Genomic DNA, 22079 nt, shown 5'->3' on the forward strand with positions numbered 1-22079 from the left:
TGTGTGTGTGTGCATGGGCATATAAATTCAAATGTAAATTTAACATTTTAATTACATACCAGGCATTTCCCATTCTATTTCAAAGCAATGAACTCCATTTCTGATTCGGGGCTTAACAATTCTGCAAAACAAATTCACGTAATTAAGCCTGTTGCATTAATTATTTGGAAATTTTCAGTTTAATTCATTTCCCCTAATCTTTATTCTAAGTAAAAGTGTAAGAATTTTAATGCCTCATTATTCCTTTGACTACTTATTTATTTTTGGTGGAACCGGGGATTGAACTCATGCCCTTGCACTTGCCAGGGAAGCGCTTATTCTACTGAGCCATCTCCCCGGCCCCCTTTGACTACTTAAAAAGAATAATTTTATTGGTACATGCTGACCTTAAGATTTTTCTCAATAAATCATTTTATTATGCAATGTTCTTTTTCATTTTTTTTTTCCTTCATGGTTTTTAAAGTTCACTTTGCTACAAATTTTTGGCAAATATTCATCTAGTTTGTTTTTTGGTACCAGAAATTGAACCCAGGACCTTCTGCTTCCCAGGTAGGTGCTGTGCCGCTGCACTTTATCCCTGGCCCTTGCCTAGTAAATATTATCAGTTTCCAAGCTTTACATATTATTCTACATGTTCCCTGCAAACAGAGTACTGCTAGGCTTTGCTTACTTATGCAGTGTAACCTGTTAACAGATGATCCTTAGTCCACCTATATTTATTAGATTCACTGATACACATTTTACTTTGTTTCTTTCTGGTTACCAGCTTTTTCTGCTGCTCCCTTCTTCCTGTCTAGATTCTCTGATCGTTCAACCATATTAAATGTGCTAGTCTGGATAATAGATTATATTTCTAGTAGTTCTCTAAAATGTACTAATAAATGTGACAGTACGCTAAAACTCTCAAATCATACATTTAAACATAATTAGTTTAAATATACTTGGAATACAATCTCTAAATGCATACTAAGAGCTTTAGCTGATATCATCACCTATTAATTATTAAATACTTGTATAAATTTCTCTATTAAGTTAGCCAAATATGTTTTATCAATTTGTGTCATGTCTAGAACATCCCCCTAGACTCATATATTCGGAGGTGAGGGTTCTGGAAGGAGACTGGATCAGGGAACTCTGTACTCATCAGTGGGTTAATCTATTGGTAAGTTCATAGCTAAATGCGCTGTAAGGCAGTGGGACTAACCTGGAGGAGGTACTTCCTGGGGGCATATCATTGGAGGGTATCTCTCCCTAGCTCTAATCTTTTCTCTGATTCCTAGAGCCATGGGTTGAACAAGTCTCCTCCACCATGCAGTTGGTCTTGGACTTAACCATGGACTAAACACTTGGAAACCATGAGCCAAAGTAGAGCTCGCTTCCTTTAAGTTGTACTTTTTCCTTGTGATAGAACTGTGACTAATAACACATAGTGACTATTGCATCTTCTGATGGTCTCCCCTTTCTTTCCCTTCAAGTGTATCCTTTAATAGCATGGTTTTGTGTGTGTGTGTGTGTGTGTGTGTGTGTGTGCATTTGTTTTATGGGCTTTGAACCCTGAGTCTTTGCCCTGAGTTACATCTTTTTTTATTGTGAGACAGTGTTGCTAAGCTGCCCAGGCAGTACTTGAATTTGTCATCCTCCCAACTCAGTTTCCCAAAGTGTTGGGATTATAGGTCTGTGTTACCATCCCCAGCTTAAAAATGCTTCTAAAGAAGGCCTATGGGGTGGGGGGAGAGGAGGGTAAATTTTCTTAGTTTGAAAAATGCCTTTTCTGAAGGGCCAGGGAGATGGCTCAGTGGAATAAGCGCTTCCCTGGCAAGCGCAAGGGCCTGAGTTCAATCCTTGGTTCCGGAAAGAAAAAAAAATTCTTCCCATTTCTTGGGGCTGGAGAGATGGCTCAGTGGTCTAAAGCACCTACTTGAAACAAGCTTGGCAAAGCACAGGGACCGCGGTTCGATCCCCAGCACCACATGCCAGCCAGACCCGCCCCCTGGTGGGCTGAGCTGGCCACACACACACACAATAAATAAATGTAATAAATAAAAAAATAAATAAATATAAAAATATAAAAAGCATGTTTTAAAAAAAAAAAAAAGAAAAATGCCTTTTCTGTGAAAAACATTTTTATGGCATCTAGGTTGCTAATTACTTCCACTCTATACTTTGAAACATTACTCCATCATTTTCTGGAATGTATTACTGTTATGAAAGATGTGTCTGATCAGATTGTCCATCCTTTGTATTTTATCTTTTTTCTTTGATAATTACCCTCCAAATTTTTTATATTTATTTATTTATTTATTGGTGGTACTGGGGATTGAACTCAGGCCTTTGCACTTGCCAGGCAAGCGCTTATTCTACTGAGCCATCTTCCCGGCCCCCTGCCCTCCAAATTTTTTAGTTTGAAAAATTTTACACCCTTAGAGAAGTATAAGAATATTCAATATTAATACATCTTAATGGAGACTTCCCAGTGGTTAACATTTTGCCATATCTGCTTCTCCATTTAAGTCAGTTGCAAACGCGCCTTGTGACATGTTCCCAAATGCTGCAGCTTATCTAGGTACAGCACTCTCCTCCATAGCAACAATTCAACCTTCACACTCAGGAAATTCACATCAATATTATATTATCTAAAATATAATGAGTGTTAAGAAGTCCACAGTTATACTTAAAAACTTCCTTTATGGCTTAAGTAAACTGAAAATCTAATCAGGATCATATTCTGCTTAACTTTTTGTGTCTCCTTGGGCTCTATTAATCCAAAAAAGGCTTCCAGCTTTTTGTTTGATAAAATTTGTATTTCTAAGGAGTTCAGAATGGCAGATCTGAAAAATGTTCTTCAGTTTGGATCTATTAGAATATTTTCAGATGCAGGGATCAGGGTTTGATCTCTGGCATGCTGTGCTGGCTGGCCTGACCCCAGGGCATGCTGAGATGCGACTGAGACTGGGCTTGCTGGTGTGTGCCTGTAATCCCAGTGCTTGGGAGGCTGCAAACAGGAGGATAACTACGAGTCTGATCTGCGTAGTGAGACTTTGTAGATTCTGTACTAAATACATTTAAAAAAAAAAAAAAGAGTATTTTCTCTCGATGACTCAAATTAAACAGTTTTTACAAAAATACTGAGACGATATGGTGCCTTTCTTTAGTTTTCTGAAGTAGGAGGGACATGGTGCCAGTCTTCTGGCTTGCTGTTGGTCATCACATACTTAAGCAAGCGGATGTCTACTTTATACATTAATCTATGGTGTGACACTTGAGACTGTGTCCATTCTTTTTCTCTAGCAATGTTACTTTCATGGCTTTAACATTCATCAAAGATTTTTACCTAAGTGGCTTGGTACTTCTTGGAACTTTCCTTTTATATTTAATTTCTACAATGCGGTGGATTTTATCATGCTTACACTTGGGAGTGTAATTTGATTTGAAAACTGCTGTTTGCCTAACATTTTAGAAAACTCTCAAATGTCATCAATTCAAAAATTGCTTTTCCACATTTCTTTCCATTAGCACCTAGAAATATATTGGAAATATTCATATCATCCTTTAAGTTAAAACTACTTTGAAGTAATTTTTATCTGAGAGTCTTCAAGTTGCTTTCTATATGGTCTGTGATTAGTACTGTCTTCCAATTCCCTAATTCTTTTTGAACTAATTCAGCCTGAAATCCTAGTATTTTTATTTAAATATTTTCTAAGATATATAATAGTTCATTTTTATATTCATTTAAAAGTTTCTATCCGTTTTAGTTTTATAATTTCCCTTCCTACAGATATATCTTCATTTTACTGAGTTTTCTGGTATTCTAAAAAGCCAAAAAAAAAAACAAAACAAAAAAACCAAAAACAAAACTTCAACAGTAACAAGAAAAACAATTGAGTTTCTAACTACTGAGTATTTTATAAACTAGTTTAATATGGGGGAATTCATGATGTAACTGTTAAGTTTTTTCAAACTATTATATTTCTTCATATACCATACTTTTTTCTTCTCACTCTTATGTTTTATCTCTGTCTCACATCTACTTCTCCAGTTCTTGTTGAGTATTTTCCAGTTGGTGTTGTGTTATCACTTACTCTAGTCTCTAACATGACAGGAACAGAGGAACTCTAGCCTGGCCGCTAGCTTTAATAAGCAAGTCTGACTCCACCAATAGCTTACACTTTCGGCACCCCCCTTTTTTCTTTGCTTCTTAAGAACTCACCCCCCACATGAGGCATTACGTTTGCTGCTCATCTATGGAATTCCCAATTTCAGCTCCTTATTCACCTTACACTTCTATTCCTTTTCCAATCCACTGAAATGGTTAACTTGTTAAGTCTGGCTATCTCTCTTGACATTTTTTGCCTTTTGTAATGTATTATTACTATGTGATTAAAGTAGGAAAGCATTTCAAAGGATGATGAACTTATCATGTTGTGTTAGATGTAAACCCTGGATATACTTTTAATATTCTAGAAGACCTTTCTTCACAACACCAAGAGACAGGTATCCCACTACTAGAGGTACTAAGAAATATTCAAATAGAAATACAAAGTTTTCATCATATGAGTCATATGGTGAATTTATATTACCGAATTGGCTGTAGCTGATTAGAATTCCTTCTACCAAATTTTCTTTCTGTCATGTCATAGTGGGTCAAAAGCACCAACAACTTCTCACATGCATAGTGATTGGGCCACTCCAGTTTTTCAAGAGTAAATCTCTGTAAAGACAAAAATAAAATACTTGTTTTTTGAAATGGAGACAACCATTACTATTCTTACAGTGACTTCATGAGATAAATAACATTTTTTTTTTGAGGTAACATATCCAGGGTCACACTGTGACTGTCCAAATGTACTTTTGTGTCACTGATTTTAAATTTCTTTCTTTTTTTCTTTTTTTTTTTTTGCAGAACCCACCGGGGATTGAACTCAGGCCCCTGTGATTGCCAGGTAAGCAATTATTCCACTGAGTCATTTCCCCGGCCCCACTGATTTTAAATTTCAATGATTCTGAAATAGTGTTTCAAGGGAATATAGCTGATCCTGACATTTCTAGTCATGAACCTCTCTTTCCCAAACATATGGATGGATACAGTATGTTCTCATATGGAAACTAAGATCTCTCCTAAAAATAGAGTGAATGTAAATGAGGTATAAGATCTATGATGTCTGGCCATCATATAATGGAGTAAAAGTTAAAAAAAAGTACTGTTAGCCATGTCTGCTGGCTTACACTTGTAATTCTAGCTACTTACGCAGCTAAGGGAGAGTGATAAGTTCAAGGCCAGCCTGGACAATTTAGCAAAGATCTCAAATAAAAAAAGCTGTGGGATAATGTAGTTCAGTGGTAGAGCAGCACTTGTCTAGCATGCACAAGGCCCTGAGTTCAATCCCTAGGACTGGGAGGAAAAAAAAAAAAAAGCTAAAAACTATATGGACAATCAATAACTGTCTTAATTTTTAAATCTAACATAGCAAGCAAAGTGAACATTTTACCCTATTGTTCTAGTATCCACCTTTATATTAAACAGGAAGAATTTATTTTCAAATACCTGAAACAATAATAAATCAGGTCTTTGGTACTTGATTACTCCCACCAACTTATCCTTGTTCAGAAGGAATTCTTGAATAACCTAGCAGAGAGAGAAAATACAATATGAATTGAGACTTTAAACTTTTATGAAATATACACACAACTGATTTAGTGTTCATTACCTCATGGAATGGGAATCCTTCACAGCTGCAAGCCTTTCTGAAAATAATTTAATACATGTTATTACTACAATCAAGCAATGTTAAGACAGACTGAAATAATCCCATCCAATCTCTCATTTATAAAAAAGCATCATATACTGTATACTAAACAGTCATTAAGCATCTCTTCAGATACTATTAAATTATTGTCCTTTGAGATAGGTGAATTTTTTTTAACAAAATCAAGAAAAAAGAATATCTCGGGCCGGGGAGATAGCTCACTATAATAAGTGCTTGTCTGGCAAACACGAGGGCCTGAGTTCAATCCCTGGTTCTGCAAAAAAAAAAAAAAAGAATATATGAATACTTTGGGAAGGTAAAGCAGGAGGATTTCAAGTGTGAATTCCATCTGGGGAACTTAGCAAAACCCTGTCTCAAAAATTAAAGGGCTGGAGATGTAGTTCAATGAGAAGGTCCTGGATTCAATCTCTAATACTGGGTCTAATACAATCAAAGGGATATATGAAAGATGACTGATCTAGACATATCACAGGTCAGTGAAGATCATGTGGAAATAATTTAATCAGAGATATGTACAAAGGTCATGCCAAAAAAATAATTTTTCTAAAAAGAACTTACTTCTTAATATTGTTCTCTACACCACTTAGTTGCCTGTCACGTTCTGTCTGATGCCATTCACAGGGACAGCAGTAATCATAATCATGTGGTTCACAGTACCTATCACTTTTGCACAAATGGCATCCATTACGTTCATGATCTTTTAGTGAACCTTCATGTAGACATAAAGAAATATAATTTTCACTCCCTTTTCAATACTTCTTTTGCATACACTTGTTTGCTATTGTCTAAATTTTCAAAAGTTAATACAGTGCATATTATAAAGGTTTCAATACATTTAGGTTGCACACATAACAAATACCACAGTAATTCTTAGGACAAAATATAGACTTTGAGCTATTAGTATCACAGGACATTAAAAAATACTAGTCACTTGAAATTGTTAATTTTTGAATGGAAATCACACATTTATCATAAAGAAAATGTTTTGGTTTATTTGGTGGCTACATGCTACAAAAGCAAAATATAATTATTAGCAAAAAAGATGACTTGAGTAGTCCATGAACTGCTTCAATAAGCACATTAAAAGAACATGTTGGCTAAGTACCTTTACCAATGTCTAGCCCCCAGTTACAGGTACAGTTGTCTTAAAACTATGCTTGGGAACATAAACTGATTATGATGACAGCACCCGTGTGGAGCTCTAGTTTTCTCTACACATTCTAAGTGTGATTACTTTCATCATTGCTTTTAAAATGTGAAGAATATAAACCTAAAACTGTCACTTCTCAGTTATCAAAACATTATGGAATGGTATCTTCCTTATAAAAGCATTCATTTTCTTACCTGACTTCACTTATAATTTAATAATGTTAATGCAAAGCACTTAAGACACACAAAAAAGTTCAATTTCTTTTAAGGAATAAGCTAACATGATTTCTTCACTGCTCTGGGAGTGAAAGATCTTGGTGACCCAGTGCATGTTCAGTGGTTTCTCTTTTTTGAAACCCAAACTAAGGACTATCCAAGCTATTTTCACTAAGAGGGAATATAAAATAGAAATTCCTTTAAGTCACTACCTTTATACAAAATAAAGACATATTAGAAGACAATGAAGACTCATGTTAGTATATAAAAATAAATCACTAATACAAAAACAAATGGTTTCAGTTTTTTCCCTCCTTAGGACTGACATTTGCTCTTAAAATGGATTTATTATTGAAAATATAATTTAAAAATCTGAGTAATTTGGTATTAGTTTGAAACTGCACTTATGTTTATCATTTATATTATTTTACTCAATATTTATTGATTATTTATATAACATAACTTCTGACTTCAAGATGTTCACCTATTTAGCGGGAAAGGCAATTTAAAAACCTTCAACATGCTATTAATAAACTTATGAGACAGTATTAGCACAGGAATGCAAATGTGGAAACGGTCTGTGTCTGCTTACCTGGATGGGAACACACAGAGCAATGGGCCAATTTTTTAGCTACTTGTGGCTGTGGAATGGAGTGACATGATGTTTCATTCCACTGATTAAACCTTTAATAGAAAATGGTAATGAAAAGAGAAAAAAAATAAGGTCACAAAAATGCCATGTTCTTAAATGTCAGTCTAACTGATCTCCTTTCACTTGCCCATCATTTTGTCTTGATAAACTTAATGCCTTCAAGTATGGCCTCTGGGACAGCAAAGTTGTGACAGCAGCGAGGGGGTATTTAAGTGTGTATCTACGTGTCTACACACTGTACGTGTCCACCTCGTCATCTATGCACTCAGCATTTCCTTAGAAGCTTGCAAGGCAGCAACACGAAGGGAGAATGTTTTGTATGTCTTTCTTTCTCTTCTCTGTGTATCAAGGCATAAAACAGAATTCTGTACATGACTATTCTATATTAAAAGATAATGCAGTGGGTGCGGTGGTGCACACCTGTAGTCCCAGTACTTGGGAGTCTGAGGTAGGAAGATCCCCTGGGAGTTCAAGGCCAGTCTAACTTCATAAGGAGACCTTGTGTAAAAAAACCAAAAATCCAAAAAAATCCCACAACAAATAAAACTGCAAACCAGGAGCTGGGGAGATAAGCTCAACAGTCTCAGCGCCTGCCTGGCAAGCCTAAGGATTCAGGTTCAATGCCTGGTATCACATGCTGTGCCTGTGCCAAGCTGGCCACCAAAACCTGGCATGGTGGTATACACACACATAAACCCAGCACTGGAGAGGCTGAGATAGGAGAACCACTATGAGTCTGAAATGTACCGAGACCCTGTACCAAATAAATAAATAAATAACCAACCATACCTAAAAAAAAAGAAAGAAAAAAGATAATGACAAACCCAAACACAACATTAAGCTTTTGGGTTAAACCCGTTTCAAAAGTCTGGATCACTTAATTTCTTATACAAACAATAAAACATTACTTGTTTAATGAAAGATTTTAGGAAATGCATACATTACTAAGATTCTAATAAAAGTTAATTTGATTTCTGGCTAAAGTTTCAGGTTAACTTAAAACCTCCAAGAGCAATTATGTATAATCATAAAACATGGAGAATTATGAATTTTGCTCCTTATAGAAATTAAAGATATAATTAAAAGCTAAATAGTATCTTTAATTCCTTGGGTTATGTCTGGTACTTAAGAGTTATATTCAGCTGTTGGACTTTGTCTTGTTTACTAGAAAGAGCAAGATCTTCCACTGAGCCATCTCCCCGGCTAGAAAGAGCAAGATCTTGCTAAAATTTTGCACTAATTTTAATAAAGCTTCAAATATTAAAAATAATTATGGGGCTTCCGGTTAGCTCAGTTGTTTAAAGTGCCTGCTTGGGCAAACTCAGTCAGGCACAGGAGACTATGGCTCAATCCCCAGCTCCACAAGTCACACCAGACCTGCCCTCAATGCAGTCTGAGTGAGCCAATAAATAAATAAATTAATTAAATTAAATAATTAAAAATATGGAAAAATCAGTCCGTTGTAGAATTAGAAATAGATAATTAGGGTAGGAGTGGGGGATCAGGCGTGGTGGCACATGCCTATAATCCCAGCAGTAGGGAAGCTGAGATAGGATAATCACTATGCCCTATGAGACCAAAATGTGTAGCGAGACCCTATATAAATTAAATAAATAAATAAATAAATAAAGTTAGGGCCAGGATATAGCTCAGTGGTACAGTGCCTGCCTGACAAGTATAAGGTCCTGAGTTGGATTCCTGGTACCAAACGAACAAGAATATTGGATAATTAGAAAAAGAAACGCAATTTTATCACTGTTAAAAAGTACTTGTCAGGTGCGGTAGTGCATGCCCGCAATGTGAGCACCTGGGAGGCTGAGGCAGGAGGACTGATTGCAGCGAGTTTGAGGCCAGCCTGGGACATGTGAGTTCAACGACAGACTGAACTGCAGAGTGAGACCCTGTCTCAAAAAAGACAAACTGCTTACATGTTGCCCAAAGTGCATTTCTCTGACACTGTCCTGTGTCAATGGCTTGAAGCTATCCAACTGCCATATTTGCTTACTTTTCCTTTCTTACTTCCCAGTGATTGTTTTCACTCACACCAATGTTGAAGGACATCTCTTCCTTCCTATCATTGATGCCCACACCATATCTACTGCTGTCTTACAGCTCCTGAAAGCTTTACAGTTGGAGGAAAAGCCGTCATGGGAGGCCGCAGTGATTTGAAAGCCCTGTCCCGGCTATTAGGCCTTCTTTTCTATCATGGGGTCTCTTTTCAGGTCCTCAGCATCTCAGAGCTATTGCAGGCTACGACTGTGTTAGTCTCCTGGTGTCCTGGTTCCTGTCTTGTTTATTTATTCTATATTCTATTATTATTTTTATATACCACTTTCATCAAATAAATATAATTCACATGCCTTTAAAAGAGTAAACAGGACAGCTTAAAACTTCACCATAATCTGTACAGTAAGATCCCGCCTAACTAACATTCAAATTGTATCTTCCACAGACAAGCATGGAGCTCACATTACAAACATTTCTACATGTGAACAAATTGCAGAATAGCTCACTGCCCGCTGAACACTGTCACAGTCATGCTGCTGTGTGCTTAGGGCAGTGTGATAGTGTGTATACAGTCAGGGACTTACTGCACTTTTGTGTTTGGCTTGTTTTGTACTGTACATTTGTGTGAAAGGTGTGTTGAAGACTCATTTGGTTGGAGCTGAGAACACATCCGAGGTACAAACGCTCTCCAAAGGGAGTTGGGGACCTACTGCACACTCACTGTCTTGCACCCTCATGCTGCAGAAGCTGGAGTAAATTTACAGCTGCCTAACAATGCGCAGCCAAGTTAAGGAATCTCAATCAAGGTTTCTCATATGGAACACACAATAGACACTTTATTCATACAAAGTAAACACACTACCAAAGCTGGAAATATCACTGGGTGTGGTGGTATTCACCTATAACCCCAGCACTCAGGAGGCTGAGGCAGGGGGATTGCTGAGTTTGAGGCCAGTAAGGGATACACAGTGAGTTCAAGGCCAGCCTCTACTACATAGCCAGATGCCTTCTCAGAGAACCAAAAAAAAAGAAAAGCATTAAATACGTCTAAAATGACTTAAATGGCCTGTAATGCCTGCCTATGTCACCAGGTGAGGTGGTACATCCTGCTGTCCTCCCTACTCTCAGGAGGTGAAGGGGGCCATGGTGAAGCTGAGTTCAGCCTGGGCAACACAATGGGAACAGCTACAAGACAAAGAAGCCTGCTGCGGCAAGACACATGGAGATTAATAAATGCATTGGCCACTGTGTGTTTGTGCTCAATGAGTTAATAGTGTATTTTGCAGTGTGTTGGCACGAGTCTGTTATGCCAGCACTCAGGAGGCTGAAGCAGGAGGATCGCCTGCAAGGTGGAGGCCAGCCTGGGCTATGTAGTGAGGCCCTGCTTCAAAACCAACCAACCAACCAACCAACCAACCAACCAACCAACCAACCACCAAACCACCACCAATAACAAAGGAAAACTTGAGAAAAAATATTTTAAATGAAAACTTACATCAGTTAAAAGATATGAAAAATCTTTTCGAAAGCATAATTTTTAAAGAAAGTTATTTATTTGGTACAGGGTCTCCTACACCCTACCAACTCAGACTTGTAGAGATCCTCCTGTCTCAGCCTCCCCATGGGATTACAAGCGTGTACCACCATGTCTGGTTTTGGTGGCTGGCCTGGCATAGAGTACCGAGGATCGAACCTAGGTCCTTCAGCTTGCCAGGCAGGCACTTAGACCACAGAGTTATCTCCCCAGACCTAAAAGAATAATTTTTTTTAAAATATTCATTATCAACTTCAAGAAGAAGGAAAGTCCAATGTTGAAGAAAAAGCAATTGGTAGTTACCTCTGAAGCAAACTTTCCCCTTTCAAAATCTGTATGAGTTTTAATGCTTGTTCTTTTCCAATTCCAGGAACTCCCTTTCAGAAAATGGGAAAAAATGCAAAGGTTAATCACTAGGGAGTGGCTAAATAAAGTGTAGCACATCAACTCAGCTCAAGATCCTACAGCTGAAACAAAGAATCTGAGCTGGGTGTGGTAGTACACACCTGTCATCCCAACCCTAGGGAGGCAGAGGCTGGAGGACTGCTGTGAGTCCAGGCCAGCCTAGGACACAAAGTGAATTCAAGGCCAGCCTGCATTGCATAAGGAGACTCTCATCTCAAAAAGACAAAAAGAAAGAAAAAAAACAAAACAACAAAAAAAATTGAAGAATATGTAACCGTGTGTGTCTTAACTGCTTTTCCTAATGCTGAGACAAACTACCTGACACTCAAAAGTTATAAAGGAGGAGAGGTTTATTTGGTTCAGTACGTAGTGGTCTCAGTTGATATCTGGCTGGCTCCAAGACAGGGTGGTGAGGCCGAGGGCATCACAGAGAAGAAAAACAGTGCACAGTCTGGAAGACAAGAAGCAGGAGGCAGTAAAAGCAGCAAGAGCAAGCAATGGCAGCAGCCCTCTTTCTGTGCCTTGTATCATATCTGGCTACACACCCTTCAGGCAGGCAGTGTTCACACCCACACCAGCAGGGTCTCTCCATGATTCACACCCAGAATTGCGCCAACCAATCAGTGGACTGGGTTAGTAATCACACACCCTGGATCCCAGCATCACACACTCTAGACCCACCAAGGGCTGGGGAGATAGTTCCATAGGCATAGGCATAAGTGCCTGTTTAGCAAACTCAAGGTCCTAAGTTCAATCCTGGTACCAGGAAAAAAAAAAAGCCCCACTTATGGTCCTATATGACACCAGCCATAATAGTGCACAGTGGTAGGAAACACCATGGAGGATATATGTCAATGTATAAAATGAAATTATCATGTATGGTTTTGATATAGGGGAGACTCCTAAACTGAGAGAAATGTGGGAAAAGTTCATGTGCTCTAAAACCAAAGAATGAATTTTAGGAACAATGGAGGTTTGCAGCATGTTTATTGAAGTAAATACTTTCTGTTCGAAGGAGGGACAGAAGGAGACCCCAGTGAGTTGCCAAGGACCCTGTCTTTTCTAGGGATTCTAGAGAGCAAAACCCCGCAACGTGAGGCAGGTTGAAAGTGGGAAACATGGGAATTTGAAAGGTGGGCATGGAGTGGGACAAAACTATGGCCAGCCAATAAGATTACAAGTATAACTGTTCGGGTCAAATTGATTAAATAGGGATCAAATGGGGAAGTGAGTCACACAACAATCTGAGCTTGAATACAAAGTGTGCTTTTCTAGTAGGGGACTGGGTTAGTGACTCTGGCTTTTTCAAGGTGACTGATACCTACTTAGATTATCAGTCCCTGCTGACCAGCCCTAGGAAGGCTTGTGGGTGCATTTATTTGATCTTTTCTCTCAAGGTCAGACCCACAGCAGGAGCACTTGTCTTTCCCACACTTGCAAGGGACCTGGTCTTCCACAGTGGGTCCTTCAAAGGCCCATTTCTGACTTCCTGTAAGATTTTTACCTAACTTAGCCGCCTATAACAGTTGGATGTAGATTAGTTCATATAAATAAAAAAATTCAGAGAATTATATCCTAAACCACTGATACTGTTTGTTTTAGGGGAAAAGGGACATAATTTTAGATGGCTTTCACTTACTATGCTATTTTGACAATATTTTAATTTGTCTGAACTTTGTTATATCTATAATTAATAAAGTCAAGTGCATTTAATTATATGAACATTTAATGTTTAAAGATCAAGACATCAAAAAAAAAAAACAAGGAAAGAGTTCCAACTCTTCATATTAAAAACATTAAAATGTAAATTCCAAACAATAAAATTTATACATGAAAATTACATACATAGCACATATTCACAACAAAGTTTCCTGCCTGAGGCTCCTGGCTTATACTGGTTTATGATTAGATCCTTTTAATAAGGTTGCTGTTTAGCTCCTGTATCAGTGTTAGATATATCAGTGATAAAATACTTCGAGGCTGGCCAGTGAGCAGTACTCTGCATGCCTCCAATCATACATACCCAGACTCCAACTACTAAAAAGCTGTTCCATGGCATGGCAGTCTGTTCCATCTCTATATCCTACAGCCTGTACCCTTCATACACTAGTTCTATATATACTGCATATAAAATTTATATATATATATATATATACATAAAATAATGTATGTTATAGATAATATAAATATATATGCAAAATTTTATAAATTTTTTGAATCTAAGCTCTTAGCAGTGAGTTACACCCTCAGCCCCTTCTGTTTTTTGAGATAAGGTATCCATAAGTTGCTCAGGCTGGGTTTAATTTATGACCCTCCTGCCTTAGCCTCCCAGAATGCTGGGATTACAGGAAAGCACCATTACTCTCAGATGTTAAATATCATCCATCTTATATTAACTTTTATTTTTATTTTTATTTATTTATTTTCAATTTTTTATTTATTTATTTGTGTGTGTGTGGCCAGCTCAGCCCACCAGGGGGCGGGGCTGGCTGGCATGTGGTGCTGGGGGATTGAACCACGGTCCCTGTGCTTTGCCAAGCTTGTTTCAAGTAGGTGCTTTAGACCACTGAGCCATCTCACCAGCCCCCTTGTATTAACTTTTAGCTACATCTCAAATATTCTAAGGGCAAATTATGGTACTATTCAGTCTTAAAAATCTTTCAAAACATAAGGACTGACTAAACCTGGTACCAAGAATACAAAATGTCAAAATAGCTAAGGCTTAATGCACAATATAAATATCACTGCATCTAAAGTTGGTTTCTGTGAGTTCAAGTTAGCAGAAAGATTTACCACTGGGTTGTTTCTAGATTTGAAATGTGACTACACATGAGAAATAAGGGTCTTTTATTTCACAAAGAGAATTACAATAATGGTTTTACTGTTACGTTTTCTTTCCTCCCACTTTTTTTCCTTAACAGTCAAAAAATAACTCTTGATTTCTTTATTTGGCCACTAGACATATATTAGAAAACAGGGCTACTGATTTTACTCCCTGCTATTTTGCTCCTTTCTCCTAGGCTTAAGTATCTTGGTTACTTTTCTTATTGCTGAGACAAAATGCCCAATACCAAAGTTAAAAGAAGAAAGGTGCACAGTTTGTAGAGATTTTAGTTCATAGTCAGCTGGCTCCAAGGCAGGGTCCATGGCAGAGAGCATCAAAGGGGAAGCAGTTCACGGAAGGCAGAAGAGAGCAAAGCAGCAAGCAGTGAACAGCAGCCAGGGGCAGGAGATCGCCTGCTGTCTGTCTGTCTGTCTTTTTGAGACAGGGTCTTGCTATGCAGTTCAGGCTGGCCTTGAGCTCACTTTGTAGCCCAGGCTGGTCTCCAACTCTGAATAATCCTCCTGCCTCAGTCTCCCAAGTGCTAGGGTTACAGGGCTGCACCACCATGCGTGATAAGCACTTTTTTCCTGTCCTTCTGTATTCTACCAGGTTATAAGCCTACTTATTGACTGAGCTCAGCACACTCAGCCACCTCTGAGAAGCTGCACCTATGACTGCACGAGCCTTGGAGGACAGCCAGAAACAAGTCACAACATTGAAGCAAAAAAAAAAAAAAAAAAAATTACACTGCACTTTTTTGTATTTCTCCTGGGAACAAAGGTAAAATGAGAGATTTGGACAGACACAGATGATTGATAGGGATACAATGAAGGGACTGTAAGACATAATTCCAGTTATATTTATTTTTAAATATAGCATTTAAGAAAATGGGCTTATCCTCACACCGCCTTATCATATTTTCTATTAACATTGTTTATTAAAGTACTATATTGTGTGCTCTAACATGTCTTCATAACAAAAGCCCTGTGCAATGCTAAGAGGCAAGAAAGTATGAATGGCTTATTTCCACAATCACATTGCTGAGCAACGGTAATGACACTGAACATGTGTACAACTAGTAAAACACAATGATACTGAAAACTAAAACCAGATAAAACAACGATAGCAAATGGCATTATACAAGAAATGATCTATTCCTATACTCTCTCATTTTTAAAAATTATTATTTTTTTTCTTTTTAAGATAGTCTATGTAGCTCAGGCTGACCTTGACCTATGTAGCACAGACTGGCTCTGAACTGGCTGTGATCCTCTTGCCTCAGCTTTAGGAGTGCTGGGAGTATAGGCATGCACCACAATGTCTGCTTACATTCCTTTAAATATGTAGACTAATTTGAATGTGAATCTCTTCATATGCGTTAATGACCTACCTGAGGTTCAGGCTCTGGAACTACTTACTATGCTAGTCGCATTTACATTCAGTGTCACAAGTCAGCTTTTAAACTCCTGAGTTATTTTAGTTCCAGAATGGTTTAGTATGCAATTTATATTTTAAATTAGATCATGAATCATATCATACTCATTTATACAGGATACAAGGTACCAAAGAGAGACGCACTCTGAATAGTAAGTATGAGTTCAGCTTGCCTTTGGAAGGTAATCACATCCAAGAAGTATGGCTAGTCCAACCAGCGTATCTCTGTCCAAGCCTAGTTTACTCTTGATAGATGATATTGTGTAACACTCAACATGTGGGTCCTGAAGAAAGCAGAGCTTCAGTTTAATTTTCAAAAGTAAGTGCCGACATATTAAGTAATACTACAAAAAAAATTTGAGTTAACTTTAAATGTTTATTTTTAAAATTTAAATAGGAAAATTATACTGATTTTTGAAATCTTAATAGAATCTGACATTTAAATAGTTTGTAACATTCTCCCCAAGAGTAGGCCTAGACAGCTTCTATGACAATAATGCACACCTTTTCAATGACTATTATTGGATCATATGGCTTGAGCCAGGACCTTTCAATGGAGGCACTGTTAGCATGTTGGCAAGGATAAAGGATGGTGATCAGGAGGCTGGCTTTTCTGGTCCTAATCTGACCAATGTCTATGGGTAGGATTGTTACAACCAAAACACCCACAGGCAGTAACCAACTTCCTGCCTCTGCATCATATAAAGAGCCATTCTCCTGTTTGGTTGTTGGCTAAATTTTCATAATTATTAACAGTACTACAATGAATATCCTGTCTGTGTATCTCTTCTTACACACCTCAGAGGTGTTTCCAGGTCAAAGTTCACATACAACTTTGCCATATAGTATTGAAAATGGTTTAGAATTAAACCATGTGAAAGAATGTTTTTGTTCAGTATAGAAATTCACATTTTGAAGAGTTTTAACTATATAGCAATGATTTAAAATTTTAAATATTTTAGTTGATATATAAAGTGCCAAAACACCATTTTTACAATTTATATATAATATTTTGATACTTGTTTACTTGCAATGCTTAACCTAAGTAAATCACATCTACCTCCTTAAACGTGTATTTAGGGAGAAAATTTCCAAAATCTTTTTTAGATTTTTGAAATATAAGGGCTGATCAAAAAATATGGTCTGTGCTTAAATAACAATTTATTATAGTAAAAGACACAGTGTTATTACTGCCCCCAAATACTGCCTCTTGCTTTGAACATATCAACTGTTCTTGTCACTTTCTGAATCAGTTTTGGATGTAACTCTTTTTTGAAGGTCTTCATGAGATAGGACAAAAAATGTGGTGAATGCTGTTGCCAAGCACTACCTAATGAAAAGGCAGGCTCACAAAAACTTGATGGTGTGCCTGCCCTGCCTGGGTGCTTAGCTTCCATGGAGTTTGGGCATGGTGGCACGCCCTGTAACCCCAGCACTAGGAAGGCTGAAAACAAGAGGATCACTATGAGTTAGAGCTGTGTAGTGAGACCCTGCACAAAATACAAAACAAAACAAAAAATAAAACAGAAAACATGATGGTGTGCCTTTTCCACCATACTTACTGAATCTAGTACATGAGATTGCTGTTTTTTTCTCCACGCAAATGGACCATGAAAGGGAAGCATTTTTAATCGATTCAGGGCACCAACGCAGCCCAGGCAGTCCAAATGAGAACACTCACAAAACAAGACTTCCAGAACTGCTTCCAAAAGTGGCAAGAAGTGGGATGAGTGTGTCTTACAGCAAGAATATACTGACAGGGATTAATGGTAATGTCTCTTTTACTGCTTAAAAAAAATTCACAATATTTTTCAAACACACTAAATATAGCATTAATATTTTTAGTAACAGCAAACATTTATTTAGCAATTGCTATTTGCCAGGCATTATGGGAAGCATTGTTTCACATATATTTTCATTTAATCAGCCCCTTTAAAAAGGTAGCATGTAAACAAATACCAAAGTAAAGAGTACCTTTGGATTCATCGTGAAATTCCTGTAGACAGTCTGCGCACCGTAGAGGAAAGCATCTCCATCATCTGTGAGGCAGCCATCAACATGGCCGCCAGCGTTGAGGTGAGCGCACATGGCCTCAGCCTCCCCCGCCGCCTGCACCCAGGGTACTCCTAAGCACTCCAGCATCTCAAGGCACTGAGGTCAAAGCAGGAGCGAGAAAGTAAAGGTGCTTTTACTGCTGACTCCTCTACCGTGTAGTTTCTGGTAGCAGTGGTAATAATAGTAGTAATGGCCATTTTGGTATTAATGTCTCACTATGCAGCTCAGACTCAGTGATTCTCTTGTTATCAGCCTCCCCAGTGCGAGGATTAAAGGCACACCCTGTTTTGGCAGCCTGCTCGGTGCACCTGGGCACCAACACCACATGCTACAGTACCAAGGACCAAACCCTAGTACTTAAGCTTGCCAGGCAGGTGCTTAGACCACCAAGCTACCTCTGCAGCCCCCATTTAGGTATTTAAAAACTTGCGTTGAGGAAATACTTGCAAATCTTGGTGGCTTAGAGAAATAACTACTAAACTTTTAAGTATGAGAATAAAATTGTAACATGGCTATATTACATTTCTAAGAGGAGCATTTGAATATTGAGAATTATACAACATCATGGCTGGATTTCCTTCCAAATAACATGGGAATAAGGAGGCCAAGAGCACAGATGAAACAAGGTGGATCAAGAGTTGACTGGTTAAAAAAAAAAAAAAAAAAGAGTTGACTGGTGATCGGTTACTTGTGTACTGATTTAGAATTTCCTGAAGCTCAAGTTTTTTTTTGAAGCTCAAGTTTTGATGTCAATTACAAAGTAAGCTGAAAGCCTGCCGAATAGCTCAGCCGATTAAAGCGCCTATAAGCAGATGCAGGGGCCTGAGGTTCCATCCCTGGGCCTGCTGTGCTGGCCCTGTCCCCGGAGTGCGCTGAGAGAGTAATTGAGACAGGGTGTGGTGGCATACGCCTGCAATCCCACCTCTTGGGAGGCTGTAAACACAAAGATCACTATGAGTCCGATCCAGTAGTGAGTAGTGCCCTGTAGACCCTTTCCCCAAACCCCCCCAAAATTACAAAGTAATTTGTACACACATTTGCTATCATTCTGCTTAAGGCTGTTATCTGCAGATTCAAGAAACACTCAGTGGCACAGTACCTACCTGGCAAGTACAAGGTACTGAGTACAATTCCCAGTACAAAACAGAAAAAAAAAGTTTTAAATAAAAATTGATCACATGAAGACTTAATGTGCAAAACTATATTCACATTTCTCACATAATGGTCAAACTAGTATAAACTTTCCCAAGGAACATGTGGTCAGCAAGGGGCTTGAAGATGTAACATAGTTTTCTTGCATCTTGCTTCTCATGTATGAAGAAACTCTCATGTTGTGGGAAATTACATAGGGGTCAGTTACTGGGGTCTTCATACAAAAGTTAACTGTCTGTGCAGGATGACTGTGTCATTTTGTGACACACTGATTATGTGCAGTTTTCTTTAACCCAGCTGAGTAACCTGCAGGTGATCATACTTATCTACCTCATCTTTCTTGCCCTATGTCATTGCCCCAGTACTGGGCAGTGTGAGTAGGATGGGGAAAAGGATAGTCTTTTCTGGACACTAACAGAACAAACACGTCTCACTTGGACTAATATTACACTTGCATGCACTGTGATATACTGAACACTTTTGCCAGGTGTTGCCCAAGCCTCAAACCACAAAGCACTTTGCTGAAAATGCTATTTTTCAGGGCTCTGGCCATGATTCTGGCCTAGGGAAAGTTTTGTTGCAGGTGCTTTTTCCTCAACTCTAGATTAGAAGTGTCCTTTAGAACAGAAAAGGCTGGGCCCGTGAGATAGCTCAGCAGCGTGAAGCACCTGCTTAGGCAAGTGCACTTGAACTGCAGTTCAATCCCGGGCATCACATACTGTGCCAGCCCTGCCCCCAGGGTGGGTCAACCCCATCTCATACACACACACACACACACACACACACACACACACACACACACAAAATCAAAGAGCTATCTTCTTCTTAAGACACTTTTCACTAAAACGCCTTGCAAAGAAGGAGCACAAAAGTTGTGATGAGGCTAGGTGCAATTTCTTCTATCCTATGTCGGTATCATATAGGGAGGAGGTGGTGTTGGCAAATGGCTAGTTTGTGCTTTTCATACTTAAAAGTTGGCAGTGGATTAGGAGGAAGCAGGAACAAATAAAAGAATACAGAAATATGGAAATGAGTAATAAAATACCGAATGGACACAAGATGCCTAAGAATATCACAATTATTGCAAGAAACAAAAAACAATGGTGCTGTTCTCTTAAGAGCTGGAGATGCTAGGTACTTAGTGTCACAGCTATGAAGTCTGTAGCTCTTTCCAGGAACTAGTTATTACAAAATTAATTACAACCCTGCTAGGTGCTTCATCCAATTAATGACAGCCATTAAGGCAAAATATTCACTAACGTAAACTTTTTGTAGAGTCAGGAATCAAATCCAGGGCTGAATGCTGGCTAAACAAGTATGCTGGCACTGAGTCACATTCTTCAGCCCTGAAAATTACTTTAAAAAAAAAAAAATCACATAAGGATAGAAAACACACAATTTCAGAAGTAGAGAAAAGGTATGGGAATGCAGCTCAGTGGTAGAGTACCTGCTTAACGTGGGTGAGGCCCTGGTTCAATCCCCGGTACCACAAAACAAACCAGCAAAATAAAAGAGTACCAGTGATTTCTTAAGAAAATTTTAAAAACTAAAGAAAAATAACCATTAGTTCATACAATGCCTTTTAAAAGAAATGCAATTTTAAACCCAAACTGAAAAGCAAAACAGGAAAATGAACTCCAAGCAAATACATACCACATTATCCTCAATATGTAAAGAACTGAGGGGGCCTGCCCCGTAGCTCAGTTCTTTAAGTGGCTGCTTCAACAAAGCAGTCAGGCTCAGGTTGCTTGGGTTCGATCCCCACAACACAATACAGCCAGTCATGCCTTGAAGGCATTCCGAGCAAAAAACAAAAAAACAAAAAAACAAACAAAAAAAAAAAGAACTTACACACACACAAAATTAACCTTATAGATGGTTATGCCCATGCATGGCTATTGTTATGGACATGATAACCACTGATCAAAGATACTAAAAATAGGCAAACTGTCTAAACTCATCATTAAAAGACTGAAAGTACTAAATGAAGTATCTTTGGTTTTGCATACTACAAAGACAAAAATCCATTAACATCCAGCATTCTTCTGAGCACACTAAATTTGCTTCTCACATCTGTACTACTAAGAGCTACACAGGGGCCAGGGAGATGGCTCAATAGAATAAGCGCTTCCCTGGCAAGCACAAGGGCCTGAGTTCAATCCCCAGTTCTGGAAAAAAAAAAAAAAAAAAAAAAAGTGAGTGTTAAAAAATTCAAAACTTTGGTTTATTGATTTCACTTGGAGGTAATTTTACCGAAAGCCCAAATCACAAGAAAAATCTACACATAAATATTACAAAATAAACAATAAATACCATTTTGAGAGTCTCACTACACAGATCGGACTTGTAGTGATTCTCCTGTTTTCAGCCTCCCAAGTGTTGGGATTACAGGCCCCTGCCACCACACCTAGGCCCGGCATGTAGGGGATTGAACCTGTCCCTCTGACTGCCTAAGCAGGTACTTCAGTTCCCTGAGCTATCTGGCCTACCCTCTTCTTATTGTTATATTATATTTTCATTGAGGAATGGTATTCATTTGTCTGAACATTCTGCAATTTATATGTCCACTGTATGCTAAATGAACATTTTTAATTTTTGTAGATTTTGACAATTTATAACAGTGCTTCCATAAATATCGCTGTGATAGTGCTTGATCCCTAATAATTTTCTAAATAAATCTAAAAATACAAAAAAATACCATTTTGGTAATGATTCATAGCTTGAAGTGCTTCATAACCATCACAGATCGTAACTGTCTTTTTGGCACCAGGAATCGAACTCAAGGCCTTATGCTTGCCTAGCAGGCACTGTGCTGCTGAGCAACATCCCAGCTATGATTTTTTTTTTGTTCCTCGAATGCCTTCAGGGCACTTTTGGCCAGCGGGA

The 22079-nt window shown here is 38.3% G+C and overlaps 1 protein-coding gene across 1 annotated transcript in view; it reads right to left on the reverse strand.

The window, feature by feature from the left end:
* The window catches only part of Gen1 (GEN1, Holliday junction 5' flap endonuclease), a 38096-nt gene that overhangs the window by 4961 nt on the left and 11056 nt on the right, over positions 1 to 22079 (reverse strand). Inside the window, 9 exon segments of the mRNA XM_004627489.3 lie at positions 60 to 121; positions 4578 to 4708; positions 5543 to 5623; positions 5706 to 5742; positions 6324 to 6474; positions 7723 to 7814; positions 11627 to 11700; positions 16160 to 16270; positions 17961 to 18137. Coding sequence (XP_004627546.3) covers positions 60 to 121; positions 4578 to 4708; positions 5543 to 5623; positions 5706 to 5742; positions 6324 to 6474; positions 7723 to 7814; positions 11627 to 11700; positions 16160 to 16270; positions 17961 to 18137 — 916 coding nt within the window.

This window comes from Octodon degus, unplaced genomic scaffold (assembly GCF_000260255.1).
Source record: "Octodon degus isolate 3935 unplaced genomic scaffold, OctDeg1.0 scaffold00019, whole genome shotgun sequence".
Lineage (NCBI taxonomy): Eukaryota > Metazoa > Chordata > Mammalia > Rodentia > Octodontidae > Octodon > Octodon degus.